General features: G+C 41.5%; 1 protein-coding gene across 1 annotated transcript in view; it reads right to left on the bottom strand.

Moving 5' to 3' along the window:
* Positions 1-2,405: 2,405 nt before the first annotated feature.
* LOC121232966 (CDC42 small effector protein 2-like) overlaps positions 2,406-24,295 on the bottom strand; it is a 125,272-nt gene continuing 103,382 nt past the window's right edge. The window contains exons 3-5 of the mRNA XM_041121539.1: positions 15,939-16,040; positions 4,766-4,883; positions 2,406-3,727 (exon numbers count right to left, since the gene is read on the bottom strand). Of these exons, the coding sequence (XP_040977473.1) occupies positions 4,785-4,883; positions 15,939-16,040 (201 nt within the window). The 3' untranslated portion in view covers positions 2,406-3,727; positions 4,766-4,784. The remainder of the gene's footprint in view (positions 3,728-4,765; positions 4,884-15,938; positions 16,041-24,295) is intronic.

Consider the following 24,295-nt stretch of genomic DNA (forward strand, 5'->3'; position numbering starts at 1 on the left):
CCCTCCGCTACCAAAACCTTGCCACACAAAGCCAATACAGCAGTACATCAAAGCAAAAACCTTAATCCACCTCCCACGGATGATAAGCAGCAGAAGAGGGACTACATACAGCAAGCGAGGTGATACATAACAGAACTTTAAAAACGAGAGCAACAACTCTAAGAACACATAAATCAACATAATGACCAGCGACTATTAGACCAATATAATGAATGCTTGTAACAAATTTGTTTTAACGAGCTCTGGTTAGGTTTGTCGTTATCTCAACCCTTCGTGCCCCACGTTGGGAGCCAAAATGGACTGTCGTGGTTTAACCCCAGCCAGCAACTAAGCACCACGCAGCCGCTCACTCACTCCCCCCCACCCAGTGGGATGGGGGAGAAAATCAGGAAAAAGAAGCAAAACCCAGGGGTTGAGATAAGAACAGTTTAATAGAACACAAAAGAAGAAACTAATAATGATAATGATAACACTAATAAAAAGACAACAGCAATAATGAAAGGATTGGAATGTACAAATGATGCGCAGTGCAATTGCTAACCACCTGCCAACCGACACCCAGCTAGTCCCCGAGTGGTGATTCTCCGCCCCCACTCCCCAGTTCCTATACTAAATGGGACGTCACATGGTATGGAATACCCTGTTGGCCACTTTGGGTCAGCTGCCCTGGCTGTGTCCTGTGCCAACTTCTTGTGCCCCTCCAGCTTTCTCGCTGGCTGGGCATGAGAAGCTGAAAAATCCTTGACTTTAGACTAAACACTACTTAGCAACAACTGAAAACATCAGTGTTATCAACATTCTTCACATACTGAACTCAAAACATAGCACCGTACCAGCTACTAGGAAGACAGTTAACTCTATCGCAGCTGAAACTAGGACACTAAGACAGCCAGTACACCCTTGAAATGCAATCAGGTCTTATATATACATCAGGATCAAGGAAAAAATGGTAACAAAATACATGATTCATTACAAACAATTTATATAACAAAAATGCTTCTATGCATGTCTAGAAGTTTACCTAACATATTAAGGTGGTCTTACATTTACATACTCATTATGCACAAGTGGGTGTCATTTTTAACAGTAAAATCAAGCTAGATTAGCTAAGGACACACTTTTTCTTGACACTAGTCCAAAACTGGGCACCTGTGATAGAAATCAGCAGTAAGGCAATAGCATTGACAGAACCTCATTGTTTCATCTCCTTGCTTCAATGGATTCAATGTAAGGACTTTCCATTCCTATTCCTATGGTAGCTAGTGAACTTAGTTGTATACCAACTAGCTTTGTGGAGTCGCCACCTAGCACCCATCTCTGCGCAGACATGAAATAAATATCTCAGCTCTGTGTGTTATCATCTCTTTGCACAGTGGGTGAAGAACCCTGTTTTGGGACAACATTGCTATGATGATGTATTTAATTTATCTTCTACTGATCCCCACGGTAAAATAATCTGCATCACAATCAAGAGTAAGCAAGGAAACACACATACTAGTTGCAGTCAAAAGTGAAGAAATCCTGTAGGAAGGTTTCCAATTTATTTCTTAGTAAGAAAACTCTCTGAGATCCTTGCAGAGGCCCCTGGTAAACATATTAAATCAATGAAATAAAACTGCTAATAAAGTTAAGGTTTAATCCCTTTGGCAACAGAAAGGTCAAGTGGCATGAAAAACTCAAGCCTGAAAATTACTTTCTTATCACACTAACAGATTACTCTTCAGAGAATTTTCACCACAAATTTGTCTGTAGGCTGCATGTTTTTTTCTAATGCAAATCTAACTAATGAAAAAGAAAAAAGAGCAGGCTACTAACTGAAAGAAAAACATTTATTGAATCAAAGTCAATATTTTCCTTTTAATATCTACAAGCCAGCACTGAACTGACTTTATTAAAGAATGAACACAATGTACAAAGAAGTATGTCTTATAAAAATATGTCAATTTTTTTCTGGCTATTGATCTGAAGATATTTTGAGGAATGCAAGAGAGTTTTGGCAAGTAAATTTAAGCTGCATTTACTGATGACAAAGTTCAAATCATTCTGTAATCATAGTATATTTAAGACTCATTGATCAAGTGGCTTCAGAAATGCTGACCCCTAAAAATGTCATTGCTTTGCTATGTGTTTATGTACCCCAGACAACTGAACATCTGATCTTGTGTCATCAAGAATCACTACCTTTATCAGTGAAGACTATCCAACCTAACTGGAACTATTCAACCAGATAATTGACACCTACCACTGGAATACAACTTAGGGAAGGCTAGCTACCTCCATAGCCCTTGTATTCTGCATGCTCTTTGTGAACTGAGGAGAAGAGTAGGTAGGTTCATAAATGTTTAAATCATTTGGATAACTATTGCAATGTGAAATCAGGGAAAGCAGAGGAAGAGAATAAAGACTCATTTATGAAGCAATCTTTATTTATAAACATGTGTGTTTATGTATAAAAATGGAAACTATTAGGCTCAGTTATGCCTTAGTTGTTAGGATAATTGTTTTCCACATAAAAATTTAACTCAGTCAGGTTTCAAACCACCAACTTGTTCAAACCACCAACAAGGAGAAAAAGGACAATTTACAGAGATAATTCGAAAACAGTGCAATATCAAAATACAATTTTCACAATTTGTGAAAGAGAAACATGCTTTGGAACCTGAGCAAAAGGCTTTTTGCTGACTTCATAAAAAGTCACCCTGTATGTTGTTTTCACTGGCATCTGCCAGATTAGTATGTTGCTCTTAGCAACTTCCATGCCCCCTAAATATTTAGTACACAGAAACTGCCAACTACTTAGAGAGGGCTACTAAAATTTTCAGCTAATGTTGCAGACAGTCTGACATACTGCTACTGGAAATGACCATACAACCTAAAATTAAGAAAAATTGTAAAAAGAAAGAAGCAGCCAAACATGATTCTTTTATTTTTTAAATAGACTAAAGCACTTCCACAATACTTAGATACTACACCAGTTTACAGTCTTGAAGTCAGCTCTTTCAAAATAAATATACTGAACATTTATAACAAACGCCTTATAAATGCAAGTTTTCTCTTTATTATTTCAAGACCAGTTGAATAAAACTTAAAATAAAGACCTAACTCTGAAGCAGATAAGATACAAGTCCTTTTTCAGAAACAGCCATGACATGTCACAGCTAAATTTTTCACCAACAACAGTATCATCAGTCTGCAGTAAGCAATTTAAATTTCTTCTGGCACCAAACAGGCCACCATACAAATCAACTCCACAAAGCATGTGGTCATCTATTCTGCTGATTTTGTATGAAATACTAATTTGTGCTTGCTGGGGCCCAGGCCTTTCAAAAATGGATATGAACAATGAGAGATTAAAAATATTAATGGAAATTTACTCATTTCTAAATTACTTGATTGGAGAAAATATTTAAAGAATAAAGAGTAACAGAATGCTGTGCATTAGGTATTGATGATGGAAGCTAAGGTTGGTGCTTTAATTTGCTTTAACAAACTGCTAAACCCGATCCTAAACAGCTCTAGGTCCATAGTACTGGTAGGAGGCCTATGTGTGCGTGTCACTGAAAGGCACGGTAGGACCAATCTCATAAATGGCATCATCAGAGCACAACAGCAACTTTTCACTGGAGTAATCACAAAGTGTGAACAATGAGCCATCGCTTCTCTCATCGTGAACTCAAAGCAGTCACCAAGGCAAAAGAGGAAAGAAGATACAGGAACTCACATAAACCTGTAACACAGAAAACACACATTAAACTGAGTTTTGAACATTTTGATAATGATGATTTTCCTACCATAACATATTTAACACCACACATATTTTCCTTAATTAAATTGAACTGTTGCAAAAACAGTATCCTAATTATATCACAAAATTCTGAAATTTGGTATACAGCTAAGTTCACTTGCAAAGATTTTCCTACAATAATATCTTGGACATAAAACAGGCTTAAGGACAGATTTGCGGTCAGGACTTAACTATTAATGTCTTGTTCGTTACATAATAAAAATCAACATGCTCACACGATATTGAATGTTCTACCCAGAAATGCATTTTAAAATTGTGCATCATAAGGATGCAGCTGTTTATAGGGAGCTAATTACGATATGTGGCAGGATGTTCTTCCTCATGTCGTGGTTTAACCCCAGCCAGCAACTAAGCACCTCACAGCCACTCACTCACTTCCCCCCCCCACCCAGTGGGATGGGGGAGAGAATCAGAAAAAAAAAAGGTAAAACTTGTGGGTTGAGATAAAGACAGTTTAATAGAACAGAAAAGGAGAAACTAATAATGATAATAACAAAAATAATAAAATGACAATAATAATAAAAGGATTGGAATATACAAAACAAGTGATGCACAATGCAATTGCTCACCACCCGTGGACCGACATCCAGTTAGTTCCCAAGCAGCGATCCCCCCCAGGCCAACTCCCCCCAGTTTATATATTAGGCATGACATCACATGGTATGGAATGCCCTTTTGGCCACTTTGGGTCAGTTGTCCTGGCTGTGTCCCCTCCCAACTTCTTGTGCCCCTCCAGCCTTCTTTCTGGCTGGGCATCAGAAGCTGAAAAATCCTTGACTTACTTAGTCTAAACACTACTTAGCACCAACTGAAAACATCAGTGTTATCAACATTCTTCTCATACTAAATACAAGACATAACACTATACCAGCTACTAGAAAGAAAATTAACTTTATCCCAGCTGAAACCAGGACACCTCACTACTCTACCAGTGCCTAAAAAGCAGACAGTAATACTTACCGGAAAGGTTTCCCCAAGGTTATCCTGCCTGAGTGTCTACAAGCTGCATCTGAACATTTGCAGATATGCCACCTCCATAGCCTCCTTTGGACTGCATTTGGTTCTGAATTGAGCTTACCTGGAAACAGAAGGGAAAGAGAGTCAGAGAAAACAAGGCAGGCAGGCAGAAGTGAACTATAGCATCTTCTTGCTTTTGGTTTTATTTTTTTTAATTATTTTTCAAGTACTCTCTCACCATTAAAGCTACACTACTTTTGCCTGAGGACATACGCAGTGTAGGCTTTCTGGAATATTCACTTCTGCAGGCAGCTCAGCAGGAGAGATGGAAGAACTGGTGCTGATGCAGAAGTTTTTCCTCTATCCCAAAGAAAACTGGCTGATTCAGGCTTTCATTGAGCTGCTTGATTAATCAAGAAAATTAATCAAATATTATCAGTATCCAACTCCACTCTATCTGACAAGCTGCAATTTAGCTTGTTATATGGAAAATATTTTTTGCCAAGTATGATAAACCAGTGAAGTTAACACCATTACATTAAAAATGTAATAATTTATAAAATATCTGCATAGTAACTGAACTGTATGGCTAATTTTAGAACATTTAAAATAGGGCTTTCTAAACAAAAAAAGGAGCCCTTTTGGTGTGTGGAAGATTTTTTTGTTTGGTTTTTGTTTAAGGGCATGAACTTACTTTTCCTTGATTGATACTATTCTTTTAATCAGCGTGGCATTTATTTTTTAAACCATACTCAATCTATCAATTTCTCTGAAACTATTTTATTTGAAGGCATTTTTAAGCTGAAGCAAACAAATACATAAAAAACACACCCCCCCCCCCCCCCCCCCCCGGCTTTCATTGTCATTATCAATAAAAAGGAAAAGACTCCATAGTTCTTTTGTGCTTGTGCTGCATGAGTCAAAATAATCATCTCCTAGTGCCTGCAGGAAGACAGCTCCAATCTTAAAGGTTTGGCCTTTTTCTCTTTACACCTCAGAGTGTACATAACAAGTACACAGTGAACACAAAGTACTTAAAGCTACAGCTTCAGAAATTGCACTTGCAGTAAGAAGCCTATGTCTGCAGGGCACTACTTGCAATTATTTCAGGTATGCTCCTTCATAGAGACCTCAAAACAACACTAGAAAGCTGTATTAAAACTGCTGGAGATATATCTTCAAGTTGCTTGCATGATATTTTCCCTGTCTGCAAAGACACCATCTTCTACTTTGGTGATTTATTCAAATAAGCAACACAGCTGCAGTAAAGCAATGTTACGTTCAAGTTTTTCTTCATGGATAAGTGTTCAGATGCAATGCTCTAGTGGGTCTGACACCAGAGACTACAAACACAATAAGGAAATGTGGAGGGAGTGTACCACCCCATTCCTGGGGTAGGGTTTAAAAACTTTCACATTTCACCAAGCTGATGATCACAGCATCTTCTGTTGGCCTTTGGGGCAAAAGACGTTTGAATGTAATCACCCTATTTCAGAAAATAATCTACAGGTAAATGTATTTAGAAGGATGACTTAATGACTGCATTAATTTCATCTGAATGAACCCTACCTCTAGAGAAACAGATAGAAAGACACATCTCCAGGGCATGTCACCTTCTAACTGACAACTTACCTACATTACTTGAAAAAGGAACGTTATATCAACACAAATTGCAAGGCTAAAGAGTAAATTTTCATGAGTACTTCTAAAGTTTAAAAGAATCTCTCTGGTACCTGAGTCTCACATATCATAGAATCATAGAATAGTTTGGGTTGGAAGGGACCTTTAAAGGTCATCTAGTCCAACCCCCCCCCTACAATGAGCAGGAACATCTTCAACTAGACCAGGTTGCTCAGAGCCCCACCCAGCCTGACCTTGAATGTTTCCAGGGATGGGGCATCTACCACCTCTCTGGGCAACCTGTTCCAGTGTTTCACCACCCTCATCATAAAAAAATTTCCTCCTTATATCTAGTCTGAATCTACCTTCTTTTAGTTTAAAACCATTACCCCTTGTCCTATCGCAACAGGCCCTACTAAAAAGTCTGTCCCCATCTTTCTTATAAGCCCCCTTTAAGTATTGAAAGGCTGCAATAAGGTCTCCCTGGAGCCTTGTGTTCTCCAGGCTGAACAACCCCAGCGCTCTCAGCCTTTCCTCATAGGAGAGGTGCTCCAGCCCTCTGATCATTTTCATGGCACTGCTCTAGACCTGCTCCAACAGGTCTATGTCTGTCTTCTGCTGAGGACTCCAGAGCTGGACGCAGTACTCCAGGTGGGGTCTCACGAGAGTGGAGTAGAGGGGCAGAATCACCTCCCTTGACCTGCTAGCCACGCTTCTTTTTATGCAGCCCAGGATACGATTGGCTTTCTGGGCTGTGAGCGCACACTGCTGGCTCATGTCCAGCTTTTCATCCACCAGTACCCCCAAGTCCTTCTCCTCAGGACTGCTCTTAATCCCTTCATCCCCCAGCCTGTATTGATACTGGGGGTTGCACTGACCCAGGTGCAGGAATTTGCACTTGGCCCTGTTGAACCTCATGGAGTTCACATGAGCCCACATCTTGAGCTTGTCCAGGTCCATCTGAATGGCATCCTGTCCCTCAGGCATGTCAACCGCACCACTCAGCTTGGTGTTATCTGCAAACTTGCTGAGGGTGCACTCGATCCCGCTATGTCACTGATGAAGATATTGAATAGTATTGGTCCCAATACAGACCCCTGAGGGACACCACTCATCACTGATCTCCATCTGGACATTGAGCCATTGACCACTACCCTCTGGATGCAACCATCCAACCAATTCCTCATCCACCAAACAGTCCATCCATCAAATCCATATCTCTCCAATTTAGAGAGAAGGATGTTGTAGGGCACCATATCAAAGGCCTTACAGAAGTCCAGGTAGATGACATCTGTAGCTCTTCCCTTGTCCACTGTGTAGTCACTCCATCATAAAAGGCCACTAGGTTGGTCAGGCAGGACTTGCCCTTTGTGATGCCACGCTGGCTGTCTTGAATCCCCTCTCTGTCCTCCATGTGCCTTAGTATAGCTTCTAGGAGGATCTGTTCCATGATCTTTCCAGGCACAGAGGTGAGGCTGACAGGTCAGTAGTTCCCAGGGTCCTTTCTACCCTTTTTAAAAATCTGTGCAATGTTTCCCTTTCTCCGGTCACCAGGGACTTCACCTGACTGCCATGACTTTTCAAATATCATGGAGAGTGGCTTGGCAACTACATCAGCCAGTTCCCTCAGGACTCTGGGATGCATCTCGTCAGGTCCCATAAACTTATGTATGTTCAGGTTCCTCAGGTGGTCACGAACCTGATCTTCTCTTAAAGTGGGAGAGACTTTGCTCCCCCAGTCCCTGCCTTGAGGTCTATCCACTCGAGAGGTGTGGGAAGAGAGGTTGCCAGTGAAGGCTAAGGCAAAAAAAGTTGTTGAGTACCTCAGCCTTCTCCTCATCCGTTGTTACCAGTTTGCCAGTTGTGTTCATCGGGGGGGGTATGCTTGCTTTGACTTTCCTTTTCTGGCTGACATACCTATAGAAGCCCTTCTTATTTTTTGCGTCCCTTGCCAAGTTCGGCTCCAGCTGCGCCTTGACCTTCCTGACCCCATCCCTACACAACCGGGCAGTGTCCCTATACTCTTCCCAGGATACCTGTCCCTGCTTCCACTGCCTGTGCATTTCCTTCTTGCCCTTCAGTTTGACCAGCAGGTCTTGACTCATCCATGCCAGTCTCTTGCCTTCCTTTCCTGATTTCTTACACCTGGGGATCGAGAGCTCTTGCGCTCTATGGAAAGCATCCTTAAAGATTTATCTGCCAGCTCTGTTCTGCTCCCTTGTCCCTGAGGGCAGTTTCCCAGGGGGTCCTCTCGACTAACTCCTTGAACAGCTGGAAGTTTGCTTTCCTAAAATTCAGGGTCCCGACTTTACTCTTCACCTGTCCCATATCCCTCAGGACTGCGAACTCCACCAGTGCATGATCACTGCAGCCCAGGCTGCCTCCAATCTTGACACCTCTCATTAGCTTACTTGCGTTGGTGACCAACAGGTCCAGTATCGCATCCCCTCTGGTAGGGCTGTCTATTACCTGGCTTAAGTAGTTATCCTCGATGCACTCCAGGAGTCTCCTGGATTGCCTACAGCTTGACGTGCTACTTTTTAGCAGATGTTGGGGTGGTTGAAGTCCCCCAGCTGGATGAGAGCCCGAGAGCGCGATGCCTCCTGGAGCTGGAGTAAGAAGGCTTTGTCAATAGGCTCCTCTTGATTGGGCGGCCTGTAGTAAACACCAACCACAAGGTTCCCTTTGTTGCCTCGGTCTCTAATTCTTACCCATAAGCTTTCAATGTGCTTGTGGCTATTCTTCAGAGACAGGTCTTCACACTCTATCCATTTCTTGATGTAGAGGGCAACCCCTCCTTCCTCGCCTGTCCCTTCTGAACAGCCTGTAGCCATCAATAGCTGCACTCCAGTCATGGGCTTTGTCCCACCAAGTTTCAGTAATGGCAACTAGGTCATAGCTTTCTAGCAGCACAGTGGCTTCCAACTCCTGCTGTTTGTTGCCCATGCTGCGTGCATTGGTGTAGAGGCACTTCAGCTGGGCTGTCAGATGTGTCACCTTTTTAGAGGAACACCGCTTAATTCCTTTGAGGTATTTCACTGGTGTTTCCCTGATGGCTCCTATTACCTCAGGAGCCCCTGGCTCATCTCCATAAGACTTCAAGTGTGCTCCAGTGTACCCAGCACGTCTCGGAGCAACAGGCTGAGGGCACCTAGCACCCCGTCCCTCTAACCTTGGCATGTCATCCCACAGCTTGTCATGGGCAGGCCTGATATTATCCCCCTCCCCCCTTCAAGTCTAGTTTAAAGCTCTGTCAATCAGCCCTGCTAGCTCATGAGCAAAGACCCTCTTCCCCCTTTGAGAAAGGTGAATCTCATCTGACGCCAGCAGGCCTGGTGCCATGTAGGCCATCCCATTATTGAAAAACCCAAAATTGTGGCGGTGACGCCAGCCATAGAGCCATGTATTAATAGACTGGGTCAGTCTGTTTCTTCCGCAAATGGAAGGATAGAGTTAAAAATAACCTGTGCTCCAGATTCCCTTACCAATCATCCCGAGGCCCCAAAGTCTCTTTTGATTGCCCTTGGACTATGCGTTGCAGCTTCATCACCACCCACATGGAAGACCAGTAATGGGTATTAGTCCAAGGGCCATACCAGGCTAGGAAGCTTCTTAGTGATGTCCTTAACCTGGGCCCCAGGGAGGCAGCAGACTTCCCTAAGAGGAGGGTCTGTCCAGCATATTGGACCCTCTGTTCCCCTCAGAAGGGAGTCACCTACAACTATAACCCGTCTTTTCTTTGTCATGGAGGTGTTTGTGATATGGGGGGTAGGCCTTTCTGACCTTGGCGACACCTCTGGTGTAGATGGACCGACATCCACATCATCCATTGACTGGCCTTCCACATCCAGAGCCTCATACCTGTTGTACAGAGGCACCTGGGAAGGCGAGGTAGGCAAGGAGGGGGTTCGCCTGCCGCCCCATATGCATGCTTGTGTTAGCAAGTAAAGAAGTATCAGTCTAAAATACGGAGGCTGTTGCACCTAAAATAAACTCCAGCAAATGTAAGCTTGACTGCATTAGTAGTTCAGTGGCCATCTTCTATATGAAAATTTATGTAGGACACATACAATGTCAAAAACACTGACCAAAAAGCAGGTCTAACAGAATTGTGGACTGACAAGGTGGCACTCTTTCTGAAGGACCCTCCTTTTTAGGCAGTCTAAAATACAAGAACAAGCACAATGAAATGCTTTTTTTTTTTCAAAGATACCATTGCCTTCCCTATGATGATACATAATTACAAAGGTTCTTTTCTGGTTTACGTCTAATTTAGATAGGATAAGGTTTCAAGAATTTTGGAAGGGATCACACCAAAAATCACATCATACAATCTGTTGTGTTGCATATCTAGCTAATTAATTTCTTCCCTCCCCTTTAAAACCAGGAAATAAGATGGTCCTTGAGAGAGTAAACAAGAGAAAACTAAGTAAAGAAGAGAAAAACTAAGAAAAGAAGAAAATAATGGAATACATGAAATCAAAGGATAAATTGAGGATTATAAAGCAGAAAAAGAAAAGTGAGACACTTCACTATGGAATACAAAGATAAAACAGAAAGAAGGTGATGGGAATGAGAAGGGAACAGTGCAGAGAGGGTTCCTACTGTATAATTTTACCTCTGACAAAATAGCACAGTTCTCTACAGAGAAGGCAAACAAAACTAAAATATTTCAGTAGTCAGAAAACTACTGTACTCAGAAGCATGAGGATATATAATAAAGAACAATGCTGATGAAAAAGGTGCAGAGCAGATACTGAATTTATTCCCACGTTTATATGGGAAAAAGCTAATGAAATTGCAGGAGGTCTTCCTAAGATATTCAGAAGAGAGAAGGCAGAAGTAAGTTCACATAGTATAACGTCCATACTATAAAGGAAGTTAAGCAGCAGAAAAACACATGAAGAGAAGACTGTGATCTTGGAATTTACACTGTCAAGAATTAACACAGAGACTGGATGAAATATTACCACAGTGAGTCACCAAGGAAGAGGCAGGAAAATAGGCAAATGTGAAAAAGTAGAGATTTGTGATTCTAAAAAGAGAGAGAAAATAATTATTTTTTGCATACTGTCTCTTCTTATCTGGGATCAGAAAAATCACTCTAGTCATCGATGCAGCACATTATCCAAAAGAAAAAAGATAAAGAAATACAACCAGTTATGAATGTTAAAATGAAAGAAAAAGCCCCTGTAGAGACAATAATGATTATCTACTATCTGGAGATGAGTTGGGTATTATGCAAGGCAAAGGTGAGGGCAAGTAGCGGAAAAAGTCTGAGGTGAAAGAGTAAAGCTTCAGGCAACCAACGCAAGCCTCCCATGAGGCTGCTCAGCTGTGAGAATCAGAAAGGTTCTCACAGGAAGGGCAGCAAACATCTAAAAAGCAAAAAGCCATGCATTTTTAAAATTTTATTAAGAATACCACTCACTCACTCATTTCATTATTTCAATTTACACATAGCTTTAAATATTAATGTAATATATTACATTAAATAGATAATTAGCATTAATTTAATTTTATCAAGCTGAAACTGTGCTTGTCTATTTAACTTGCTTACAGATGTTTTAGTATAAATTACTTCCAATCCATAATGTTGTTTCAGGGAAAACCTGGTACTTTGTTTGACATGTCAGATTTCTCAGCTTTGCCCTTCCCCAATGATTACTGAGTTACGAAAGTTTTTTCTGATCGCAATAAGCTGTAAAAAAATCAAACTAGTTTCTAGGAAGCTACAAATGACCTCACTTGCCTACATTAAAACTGACTTTTTTTCTTTACAGCTCTATTCTAATATCCCTGACAGAAAACTGTCTTCCCCTTTGCTAAAATCCACAATGGATAAACAATTTTTTTCTTTTAAAGGGGATTATTAAGGTCAAGAAGTATTTTTCATCATTATCTATATGCCACCCTTTTCTTAGATCATGTATTACTGACCTTAAAAATATATTGACATTTCACAGAAAATATGAAGTAGTACAAAATAAATCTATTCTCATAAGGTCATTTTCAATATCTATCTTAGTATATGTGGCAAGGTTCTAGTAGCCAGGGGGGCTGCAGGGGTGGCTTCTGTGAGAAGAGGCCACCCCTGCAGGGTGGGGGGCTGCCTTGTGCCAGATACAGCCAGTTCCAGCAGGCTCCACAACAGCCCCACTGCAGGCCAAAACTGAGCCAATGAGCAAAGTGGTGATGCCTCTTTGAAAACATATTTAAGAAAGGGCAAAACCACTGGAGAGAGAGGAGGAGGGAACAAAAAGAGTGAGAAACAACAGAGGGAACACCAAGGTCAGAGAAGGAGGAGGTGCTCCGGGCACTGGAGCAGATACTCCCTGCAGCCTGTGGAGGACCCACACCGAACAGATGGATATTCCTGAAGGACTGCAGCCTGTGGAGAACCCATGCCCGACCAGAGCTTTAAACTAGACTCAGCGGGGGAAGGGGACGGACTTTTGAGCAACAGAGAAGAGCTAGGGGCTGCTGATGCCTTAGGAACCAACAGGGGAACACCTGAGAAATGCCGCAAAGGAACTGGGGCTTGATCCTCCAAAAAGGTGACACGGTCGACAGCCCAGGTGAAGTGCCTCTATACCAATGCACGCAGCATGGGTAACAAACAGGAGGAGTTGGAAGCCACTGTGCAGAAGGAGCAGAAGGGAGCTGGCAGCTCTTTAAGGACGTTTTTCTTAGCGCACAAGAATTCTCGATCCCCATGCGTAAGAAACCAGGCAAGGAAGGCAGGAGACCAGCATGGCTGGGGAAGGACCCTCTGGTCGAGCTGAAGCGCAAGAAGGAAATGCATAGGCAGTGGAAGCGGGGACACGCATCCTGGGAAGAATACAGGGATGCTGCCCGGGTGTGTAGGGATGGGATCAGGAAAGCTAAGGCACAGCTGGAGCTGAATTTGGCAAGGGATGTGAAGAATCATAAGGAGGGCTTCTACAGGTGCGTTGGTCAGAAAAGGAAGAGTAAAGAAAACGTACGCCACCCCCACCCCCCTCCGATAAAGAAGACGGGAGATCTAGTGACAACCGACATGGAGAAGGCTGAGGTACTCAACGACTTTTTCCCTCCCTTTTCGCTGGCAACCACTGTTCCCACATCTCTCAAGTCCCTGAACCTCAAGGCAGGGACTGGGGGAACAAAGTCCCTCCCATCGTAGGAAACGATCCGGTTCGAGACCACCTGAGGAACCTTGAACATACACTAGTCCGTGGGACCCAGTGTCCTGAGGGAACTGGCAGATGTAGCTGCTAAGCCACTCTCCATCATATTTGAAAAATCATAGCAGTCAAGCGAAGTCCCCAGTGACTGGGGAAAAGGGAATATCACACCCATTTTTAAAAAGGTGGACCCTGGGAATGACTGACCAGTCAGCCTCACCTCTGTGCCCGGTAAGATCATGGAGCAGATCCTCCTGGGAAGACATGTCGAAGCATATGGAAGACAGCAAGGTGATTGGAAGCAGACAACATGGCTTCACCAAGGGCAAATCGTGCCTGACTACTCTAGTGGCCCTCTACAATGGAGTGACTGCATTGGTGGACAAGGGAAGAGCAACTGATGTCATCTACCTGGACTTCTGTAAGGCCTTTGACATGGTCCCCCACAACATTCTGGCCTCTAAATTGGAGAGATATGGGTTTGATGGATGGACTATTAGATGCATAAGGAATTGGCTGGATAGCCGCATCGGTACAGTCAATGGCTCAATGTCCAAATGGAAACCAGTAACGAGTGGTGTCCCTTAGGGGTCCGTATTGGGACTGGTACTGTTTAATATCTTCATTAATGACATAGACAGTGTCCTCAGCAAGTTTGCGGATGACACCAAGCTGAGTGGTGCAGTTGATACGCTAGAGGGAAGGGATGCCATCCAGAGGGACCTTGACAGACTGGAGAAGTGGGCCCGTGCGAACCTCATGAGGTTCCACAAAGCCAAGTGCAAGGTCCTGCACCTGGGTCGGAGCAATCCCAAATATCAGTACAGACTGAGTGATGAATGGATTAAGAGCAGTCCTGCAAAGAAGGACTCTCCCTCTACTCTGCTCTTGTGAGACCCCACCCGGAGTACTGCATCCAGCTCTGGGGTCCCCAGTACAATAAAGACATGGACCTGTTAGAGCAGGTCCAGAGGAGGGCCACAAAAATGATCAGAGGGCTGGAACACCTCTCCTATGACGAAAGGCTGAGAGAGTTGGGGTTGTGTAGCCTGGAAAAGAGAAGGCTCTGGGGAGACCTTATTGCGGCCTTTCAGTATATAAAGGGGGCTTGTAAGAAAGATGGAGAGCCAGACTTTTTACCAAAGCCTATAGTGACAGGACAAGGGGCAACGGTTTTAAATTGAAAGAGGGTAGATTTAGATTGAACATAGGGAAAAAACAATTTACAGTAAGGGTGGTGAGACACTGGAACAGGTTGCCCAGAGAAGTTGTGGATGCCCCATCACTGGAAGTGTTCGAGTTCAGGTTGGATGGGGCTTTGAGCAACCTGATCTAGTTGAAGATGTCCCTGCCCATGGCAGAGGGGTTGGTCTAGATGATCTTTGAAGGTCCCTTCCAACCCAAACCATTCTATGATTCTGTGAAAAGGAAGGAGCAGCAGAGAGAAACCACTATGTACTGACCATAAACCCCCCACATGCACACATTGCTCGTTGGGGCAGGTCAAGGAGGAGTGAAGTTGAGCCTGGGAAAGGGGGGGAGAAAACTTGTTTTAATGTTTGTCTTTTTGTTTCTCACTATCTAAATCTATTTTAATTGGCAATAAATTAATTTTCCCCAAGTTGAGTCTGTTTTTCCCATGACAGTAATTGGTAAGTGATGTCCTGTCTTTATGTCAACCCACGAGCTTTCTCATCCTATTTTCTCCCCCGTCCCATTGAGGAAGGGGAGTGAGTGAGTGGCTAGGTGGGGTTTGGCTGTTGGCAAAGGCTAACTCACCACTCTTAGCCTCTGTTTTTCACTTTCAAAGATATAAAAATACTTATAGTTCCTATCATCTACAGGAAGCCACAGAACTCCATTTGTGACATCAGTGTTGCTTGCTCTGGAAATAATTCACATCGCAAATAGTGAGAACCTCAATAAGTACACACAATAAGAATATTTGTATGAACCATAAACTAAGGAAAGTTACAGAGTTTTATATAAACAACATTTAAAAAAAAAATAAGAAATCTAATGGGAATTATAAGATACTTTAAAAGGATTTTTTTGTGAAATACTCTAGTATATTTTAAAATATACCGCAATTTTAGTTCATACATGTTATCGGAATAAATTTAAGAAGTACTCTACATATACCTTGTACAATTTATAAAAAATGTACTTTGTATTGTCAATAAACATAGGAATTTTTAATATGATATTCCATAATCTTGAATGCAAGTGGTTAACTCTTGTAATTAAGACACTAGCAGGTTGTTTTTCAGCTTTACAGAAACTCTTATAACTCAGTTGAGAACCACTCCTTCAACTAATTGCTTCAGCCATAATAGTCATGTTCCCATATTGTATCAAAGATTAAATATTCTTCATCCACTCATGCTTACCGAGTTCATTCCACTGAATAGGTCTCCTGATCCTACATGAGCCGTGTGAACAAAGTTCATTGGCTCCCCAATCATGCTTCGGTCAATCCGCCGTCGTCTTTTCTGAAAGGCAGGTAAAGAAACCATCTGATTGAGATTCATTTAAAAAAACAATGTTTGACATACATGTATAAGTTAACTGTCCATAGATTATGTCATACACCATAGGATATTTTCATAGGATCAAAAGGCAGAGTCCAATGTGCTTTGTTTTTACTTGGAGGATCTATATAGCAGATTGTTAGACCAGCACTGATATCACTCCTAACATTTAAACCAACCAAACATTCATAAATAACCTTACTACATTTCACTGTAACAATATCTGTAACATTCCACACGGTGGCTTCTGTCTATATATGTATTTAAACATGATAGGTCAAATTTGAGGTTTAATCATTCAAAACAAGAATTAAGGGTCAAAGAGCATTAGTAGAGTGCAATAAACAGCTAATTTACAGAGTTTGAGTTGCCTTGGCATAGGAACTTATGCCCATTTTTCTAGTAACATACTTCACTGTGATGTGCAGAATAATGCCTTGAATTTGATCAGGTTCAGTCACAGCCAGTGGAGCCTGTATACTCAGATAACTTTCACTCTGCATGGTTGTAGTGCGAGAGCTGCAGAGATAGATGTAGGGTGATATTAAGACAGGATGCCAGATTAGATCCTAAGGATACTCTGATTACTGTGCCATGAGACATAATGTAAGAATAGCTTAACTTCTGTCTCCTCTTTGTCAGAGTCATGGCTTCAGTTTTTATTCATGTAATAGCAGGTAAATGAGAAATTAGAAGCAGTAAGGACTTCCTCTAGTAAAAGTTGCTTTGTCTCTCTGCCTCCAGCTGAACATTGCATCTAGAGGAATAAAATGGAAAATATTATCCTCATCTTTTAGGCCAGAGGCAGTAAGCTTAAGTAGAGTGAACCACACAGCCTGCAACCACTACAAGCCAGTATCCTGTATTTAAAAGATGAGAACAGTCATGGAGCACAATATGAATATTTCAATTTACAGTATGTTAAACGAAATACAGTCTAATAGCTATGAAATTACTGAAGATCAATTAAAAGCTTCCCATTGACTTAAAGTCTGCTCAATGTCCATTTCTAGTCAGCAATAAGATCTTAAGAACACCCAGACTCAGATAGGAAGGTACATGCCTCATGAATGGACTCACTGCTATTGAAACACAGCCACAATTGAATCTTTATGAATCAGAGCCTGCAGCTATGACAATACATTACAGGGCTTAGAAGGCAAATAAAAAACACTTTTAATCCTTTCCTGTACCTTTTTGCTATTGCTAAAAGCAGATTTCAGTTCCTTATTGCATCAGTATTTAACAGTCATGGGGTGGGAGGAAGCAAAACTACTCACACAGGAATAGCAAAACAAAATGACCTGTTTTATACCTAAACTAGTAGTGAATTCTCTATCCCCAACTAATTTGACAGGATCAACCAAATGAAATAACCATAGCTATAAAAACATTGTCATGTAGTTTCCAAGGGCTTTCAAAGAGAAAGCGTTCATGGAAATTAATTTAGATGTCTCAAATACAGAAAACTGATATATTTCAGAGACATAAACATTTACAAAAGAATCTCTAGCCATGTCCCAATGCATTAATATTTCAATCTAGAAGTCAAACTCACATATATACAGCTAACTGTTTCTTAAGTTATGCATGATATAGGATAGCAAAACATATGTGACTAACTTGAGTGGAGGCATCTCATACCCAGTTTATGTTTACACTGGATGAAAACTCCTAATCTAAAATATTCAGTATTAGGAGCATCTCCACCAGGCGTAATGATTATTTTAAATACATAGTTACTATATTTACACGATGTAATATTGTAAAATGCTGGGACAGTTTGTCAGTGTTGTAGTCCTTATTCTAAAGTGGGAAGAATCTCTAGAAAGTCACATGCTACTGGAACACACAACTCCCTCAATTAAAACATTTAAAATTTTTTCAGTTTTGTAGTTTATTTTATATTGCCTTTTTTTGTAGAATAACAGAAAGCCAAAGGCATTTGTGTGTACAAATAATACATCCATGAACTGTTGGTTTTAATGGAGTTTTGAAATGCTGGGGTTTTGATATGCAGAGAACTGAACTCTTTCTTTGAGCAACTCAACTTATTTTCTTCTTTACTTCTTGCTAAGAATGCTGGTATAGCAGTAACAGTATTAAAATGCTGGATCTTGTGAATGGCTGTAAATGATTCTTCACTCATCAGCTAGTGAACCAGTAACCACTAAAGTGAATCACCATCGAACCCTGATTCTTATCTTAAGCAAGTTTCTTATCAGAGGCCATAGAAGCCAGTTACATCTTGGCATGTGCCCACTGATGTGATCTCTTTGAAGCAATGGAACAATATTTAAATGCTCTGCTAAACAAAGACCCCAAAGCAGTTCACTCTAAAAGCAAATAAAACTGATGCTTTTTTGCTGCAGGAGCACTCAGTTTTTGTTTACATTAGGGTTTTAGCTTGGATCAGGAGCATATTTTTGAAGGGACTTTGCCAGTCCCTGTCTACTATGCTTCAATTTGAATTTCAGGGTAATCTTAGAGTGCATAAACTGGATTTCTTTTGGATGAAGCTGAACTGGAAGACACTCTCCTAGCTGATTGATACACTCAAATTGTTAATGGACATTGAGGCCAGAGAACTAGGTGAGCCAGTCTGAATTAAACCCTGAAACGCATCTAATTTTTACCTTGGTTCCTCAACACCAACTGTTTTGCTCCTGTTAAGATGTACTTTATTATTACTGTTACTATTACATTTTATTTTACTTATCTAAAAAAAAAAACCCAAGAGAAAAAACAAGTGATGCACAATGCAATTGCTCACCACCTGCTGACCTATGCCTGAGCAGCGATCTGCCCCTCCCGGCCAACTCCCCCCAGTTTATATACTGAGCATGATGTCACATGGTACGGAATATCCCTTTGGCTAGTTCAGGTCAGCTGTCTTGGCTATGCTCCCTCCCAGCTTCTTGTGTACCTGCTTGCTGGCAGACCATGGGAAACTGAAAAATCCTTAACTTAGGATAAGCACTACTTAGCAACAACTAAAACATCAGTGTGTTTTCAACATTCTTCTCACACTAAATCCAAAACACACTGTACCAGCTACTAGGAAGAAAATTAACTCTATCCCAGCCAAAACCAGGACATCCTTTCTCAAAAAAACCCCCCAAAACCCAAAACAAACCCAAACAAAAAAACCCATGCAGATTAACATCAAGTAATGTAGGGTCTCAAATATATCATAAAAACCTCAAATTATGTCACTTAGATCCAAGCAGGCTGATAATTAATTTTCTGGAAGCTGTTAAAAGTAGAAGCCCTAAATGAAGTCAAACACAAAACAGCATACAAAGATATCCCGAAGTCACTGCAAGTAGTAGCCTATATACCCAGGGGATCAAGGGCAAAGAAGTGTCTCCTGTTTAGCAGAGAGAAAAGCATGTTCTGCTTAATCTACACCAGATTTTTACAAGATATCGGCTAGGTACATACCCTAAATCCACGTTTGAGTGAAATATAACTGATGCACACCATTTCAAATGATCCGCTCTCTTACTCCCAAAGCCTATGGTGATTTTAATTGCTGAAGCCTCCATCCCAGCTCTACAAAAGCTTCTATCAGTGATAGCATATGTCCATACATTCTGTAAGGTATGTCTAAATATTTTTATGGTTTTAATATTTTGTACCAGCCATGGAAACTGGTTTGCTGCTAGATGACTGTAAAGGTGAGATTTGGTAAATAATTATTAGAAATCTTATATAATACTATGACTGAAACAATAGACAAAAGTGTAGCCAAGTACTTAACTAATAGAGGTAGTTACTCATAAATTTTGCAGTTCTTTGCTCTTATGACTGGATGTTCCTGTACATTAGATAAGAATAATATTGAAACTGACCATATGTGACTGAAACCATGTTAAGCTCCAAGATCAAAGAACAAGGATGAAGAACAAAGACTTCAAGGTCAGCCAACAGAATTTCAAATGGGTCGGTGGTTGTAAAAACAGCCCTTCGACTCAAATGGAGAACCATTGTGCATGATCGGATGTAGGCAGTACTATGATAATCAGTTACAATCATTTTTATGTATATGTATACTAATCTGATTAATATGTAATTAGTTACTCCATATAACCTGTTTGTGCTGAAGCTGTGGCATGCACGCTAGGTGGAATTATCCCCCGTGCATCCAGCGCTGCAATAAAGAATGCCTGCTTTCTAAAACTCCAAAACGAGTCTTAGAGAGTATTCATTTACAGGCCGTGAATTTCAGTATCATCAGCTCTCAAAAGAAAGTGGTATTGCAGGTACAGATTAGGAAGGTGCTTTCTAAACATAAAGCGATACATAGTAGAAACTAAAGCAATTCAAGGAGAAGTTATTGCTGTACTGCAAACATACAGTTTCTGAAAACAATGCTTCTTTATTGAAATTCCCTCATATGACACCTTTTTGCTGTCATTTATCATTTCATCATGTCTATTTTATACACAAGAAAGGCTGTCAGCTCTTCTTCCCACACAGCAATGCTCTTTACCCAGCTATATGTTGTCTTGGCATTTTATATCTTAAGATTCAACAAGGCTAAGTGCCGGGTCCTGCACTTGGGTCACAACAACCACATGCAACACTACAGGCTTGGGGAAGAGTGGCTAGAAAGCTGCCCAGCAGAAAAAGACCTGGGGGTGCTGGTTGACAGCCGGCTGAATATGAGCCAGCAGTGTGCCCAGGTGGCCAAGAAGGCCAATACCATACTGGACTGTATCAGAAATAGTGTGGCCAGCAGGACTAGTCCCCTAGTGGCAATCCCCCCGCCCCCACTCCCCCCAGTTTATATACTAGATGTGACGTCACATGGTATGGAATACCCCTTTGGCCACTTTGGGTCAGCTGCCCTGGCTCTGTCCTGTGCCAACTTCTTGTGCCCCTCCAGCTTTCTTGCTGGTTGGGCTTGAGAAGCTGAAAAATCCTTGACTTTAGTCTAAACACTACTTAGCAACAACTGAAAACATCAGTGTTATCAACATTCTTCTCATACTGAACTCAAAACATAGCACTGTACCAGCTACTAGGAAGACAATTAACTCTATCCCAGCTGAAACTAGGACAAACTGTCATCATTTCTGCTCACTCTGCAAGAATATCTCTATTAGTCTTTATAACAGAAAAGCCAAAATAACAGATTGTTAAGATATTTCAACACAAAATTTGTAAGCTTGCCACAGAGACACACATGCAGAAAAGCTAAAAAGTTACATTTATTGAGGCATAATCCCTGTGCTTTACAATCTTCCTTTCTGAATAAAATAATGAGAAACATATTTTGTATTTTAACAAACAACATTGATACAACATCAGGAAAAATAATAAAATCATGCTTTGGCACCTTAACCGATGCACAGTAAAAACATCAACTTCCTGAGATTCATTTTCCAGTCTTGTATCAGTCTTTCCCTTAATTTTAAGACTATTTTAAAAAAGCCATTAAATCAACCCTTAAAAGTAATGCAGATTATGGAAAACAACGTATCCATACTATTACATTGTAGAACTGGGTATCCCAGCAGCATATGAGGCTAAATTGGGTCACATTTCTCTGGCAGGATTGCTTTAATTGAGCTTCCTAATGGCTTGCAGGATCAGAAGCCTAGCTAAGACAAAAAATAATTTTTTCCTTTTATTAAATGATTACTCTTATAAAACAGGCTCATCATGACTTTCCGCAAGAAGGTAACTAAAGAAGACTGGTTCAATGTACTTGCTAACTCCTTACTGGGAAACTTTCCCTGGTGAACAGAGAAGTGAATGATCCAGCTGGATGCTCTAAAGGGCTCCTTCGCAGAATGACTTTCTGCAATCAGAGAATGGCCACTTACATTATTATCTCCAAAACATTTGCTGTTTGCCACTACAGAATAAATTCATGAGATACATACTGATGAAGCAACTGGTCAGGATGCCTTTGGAGCAGCAAGGAGAACCCAGAGATAATGATGAGTTCATACTGGTGAAAAATAACGTAGCAAGGAAATACCAATGGGAGGATTACCAGAAAGGTCAGCAGTAAGGAATGTAAGTGCTGACAGCCTCAGGTACTCCATTTCACAGCATAGAGAAACATTCATAAGCATGGAATCACAAATTTGCTTCAGTGGCCATCCCACCTCCTACACCTGTGAGGAGTTCCGCAAAGCTCCCAAATTTGTCATCTTTGGAAAACTGTTCATCCAGTTCATTTAGGTAGGTCACTGGAAGAAGTACATCCCACAATACATTATGATCTAGTCAGTCTTTGCTTGCTCTCATAAAGTCAAGGCGAAAAGGAGTTATTATCAATACAAAGGAAGCAGGAACAATCTCTCACATTCTACTCATACTAAGTCACATATTTAAAAGGTGATCCTACCAGTGCACGTGGAAATGATAGCATTGCAGAAATAAAAAAGACAATACAACAAGAATAGAATAGAAGAGTTCAGTTGAAAGGGACCTACAACAATCATCTAGACCAACTGCCTGACCAATTCAGGGATGACCAAAAGTTAAAGCATGTTATTAAAGGCATTATCCAAATGTCTATTAAACACTGACAGGCATGGGGCATCAACCACCTCTCTAGGAAGCCTGTTCCAGTGTTTGACCACCCTCTCGGTAAAGAAATGCTTCCTAATGTCAAGTCTAAACCTCTCCTGGTGCAGCTTTGAGCCATTCCCATGCGTCCTGTCACAGGATACCAGGGAGAAGAGATCAGCACCTCTCTCTCCACTTCCCCTCCTCAGGAAGCTGTAGAGAGCAATGGGGTCATCCCTCAGGTCTCCTTTAGGAAAGTTAATGATTATGTATAACATTTTCTAGAAATTTAGTGAATATGTATAACAGGTGTGTATTTAACCTGCACAGTTAGACTAGACAGGTGCACACGATAGGTGGAGCGATCCCCCGTGTGCCCAGCGCTGCAATAAAGGAGTGCCTGCTTCTTAACTTCTCATTGCTGTTAAGGAGTTTTATTCCGGATTTCGGTAACAATAATGTTCAGAAAGTCTTTCCGCCTTCTTTTCCATCTGTTTGACAAGGTTATAACCTGTTTTGCAGGTCTTCTGCAAAATATAACAAGCAGTCATTACATAAGGCACAACCCTGAGAAGCATTCAACATTGTTATCACTGCTTGTTCTTCAAAAGGTGTGCACCTCTCTGCAATTACTGCTTCAAGATCAGTTCTTCACAGAGCATTCTTTACAGTTTTAACTGAAATCTGATAATGGAATGCGATGCGTTGACCCTTGTGAGAGATTGAGAGCTAATGTCTCAAACATTGTGGTGGGGCAAGTTCTGCTTAATGATGAACTCTGCATAACAATGAACCCTGCATAGCAAGGAACCACAGGTGAAAAGCAGCCAATCAGCACAGGACATCAGCAACAGGACAGGGAGGGCATGCAAGAGGCTGTGCAGCTCCACGTTCTGATACATGTTCTGATATGCTGAGCAGGACAGCTCACCATGCATGGCCAAAGATCAAACAATGGTCAAGCCTGCAGGGAAGAAGTTACTCCCCAAACCACACCCAAGCCCAGCAACCCCTTTTACCAAATGTCCTGAAAGCACAAACTGCTCATGGCACTTAATTAGCCTAATGAGTTCGAGTGCCCGCCCAGAAGAGGGGCAAGGATGATAAAAGGACACAAACTGAAGCCCCACGCATGCGTGCCCACCAGAACTGGGCCTTTAGACTGACTGGACCAAGGCTGGACCCAGGACCGGTGAAATCTTTCTCTCTTCCTTTTTCTCTCTCCATCTTACTCTCTCTTTCTCTTTCCTTTTCCAGAATGCCTACACCTCATCCCTTTAAGACATAAAACTGTAGATCAAGTCTAGGACTAGGAGTGGATCCAGCCGCCCCTAGGCCCTTCTCTGAGAAGGAGTCTAGAAAGCAAGAGGGTCTGCTCTAAACCTCGTGACTCAACAGGAGGGCTCTCCTTATTCCCTGAATTGATGTATATGGTTACCATGGGTTACATGGGTTACTGAGGTAGTTCTATGCCAGCTCCTGTTGTGAGAAACCCTGCCACCTGCTGTTATGCCTCCCAAGTTCAGTTTGCTTCTGCCATGAATAAAATGTTTAACTGATCATTTGGTGTCCTTTCACCTTAATGTAGCCTGAGGGAATTTGAACTCAACACAGACTCCCTGGTCTGTCCAGCCCGGGTCCTGACAACCCTGACCAGCAACTAAGCACCCACCAGCCACTCCCACACT

The sequence above is a fragment of the Aquila chrysaetos genome (genome assembly GCF_900496995.4).
Source record: "Aquila chrysaetos chrysaetos chromosome W unlocalized genomic scaffold, bAquChr1.4 W_unloc_2, whole genome shotgun sequence".
In the NCBI taxonomy this organism is placed as follows: Eukaryota; Metazoa; Chordata; class Aves; order Accipitriformes; family Accipitridae; genus Aquila; species Aquila chrysaetos.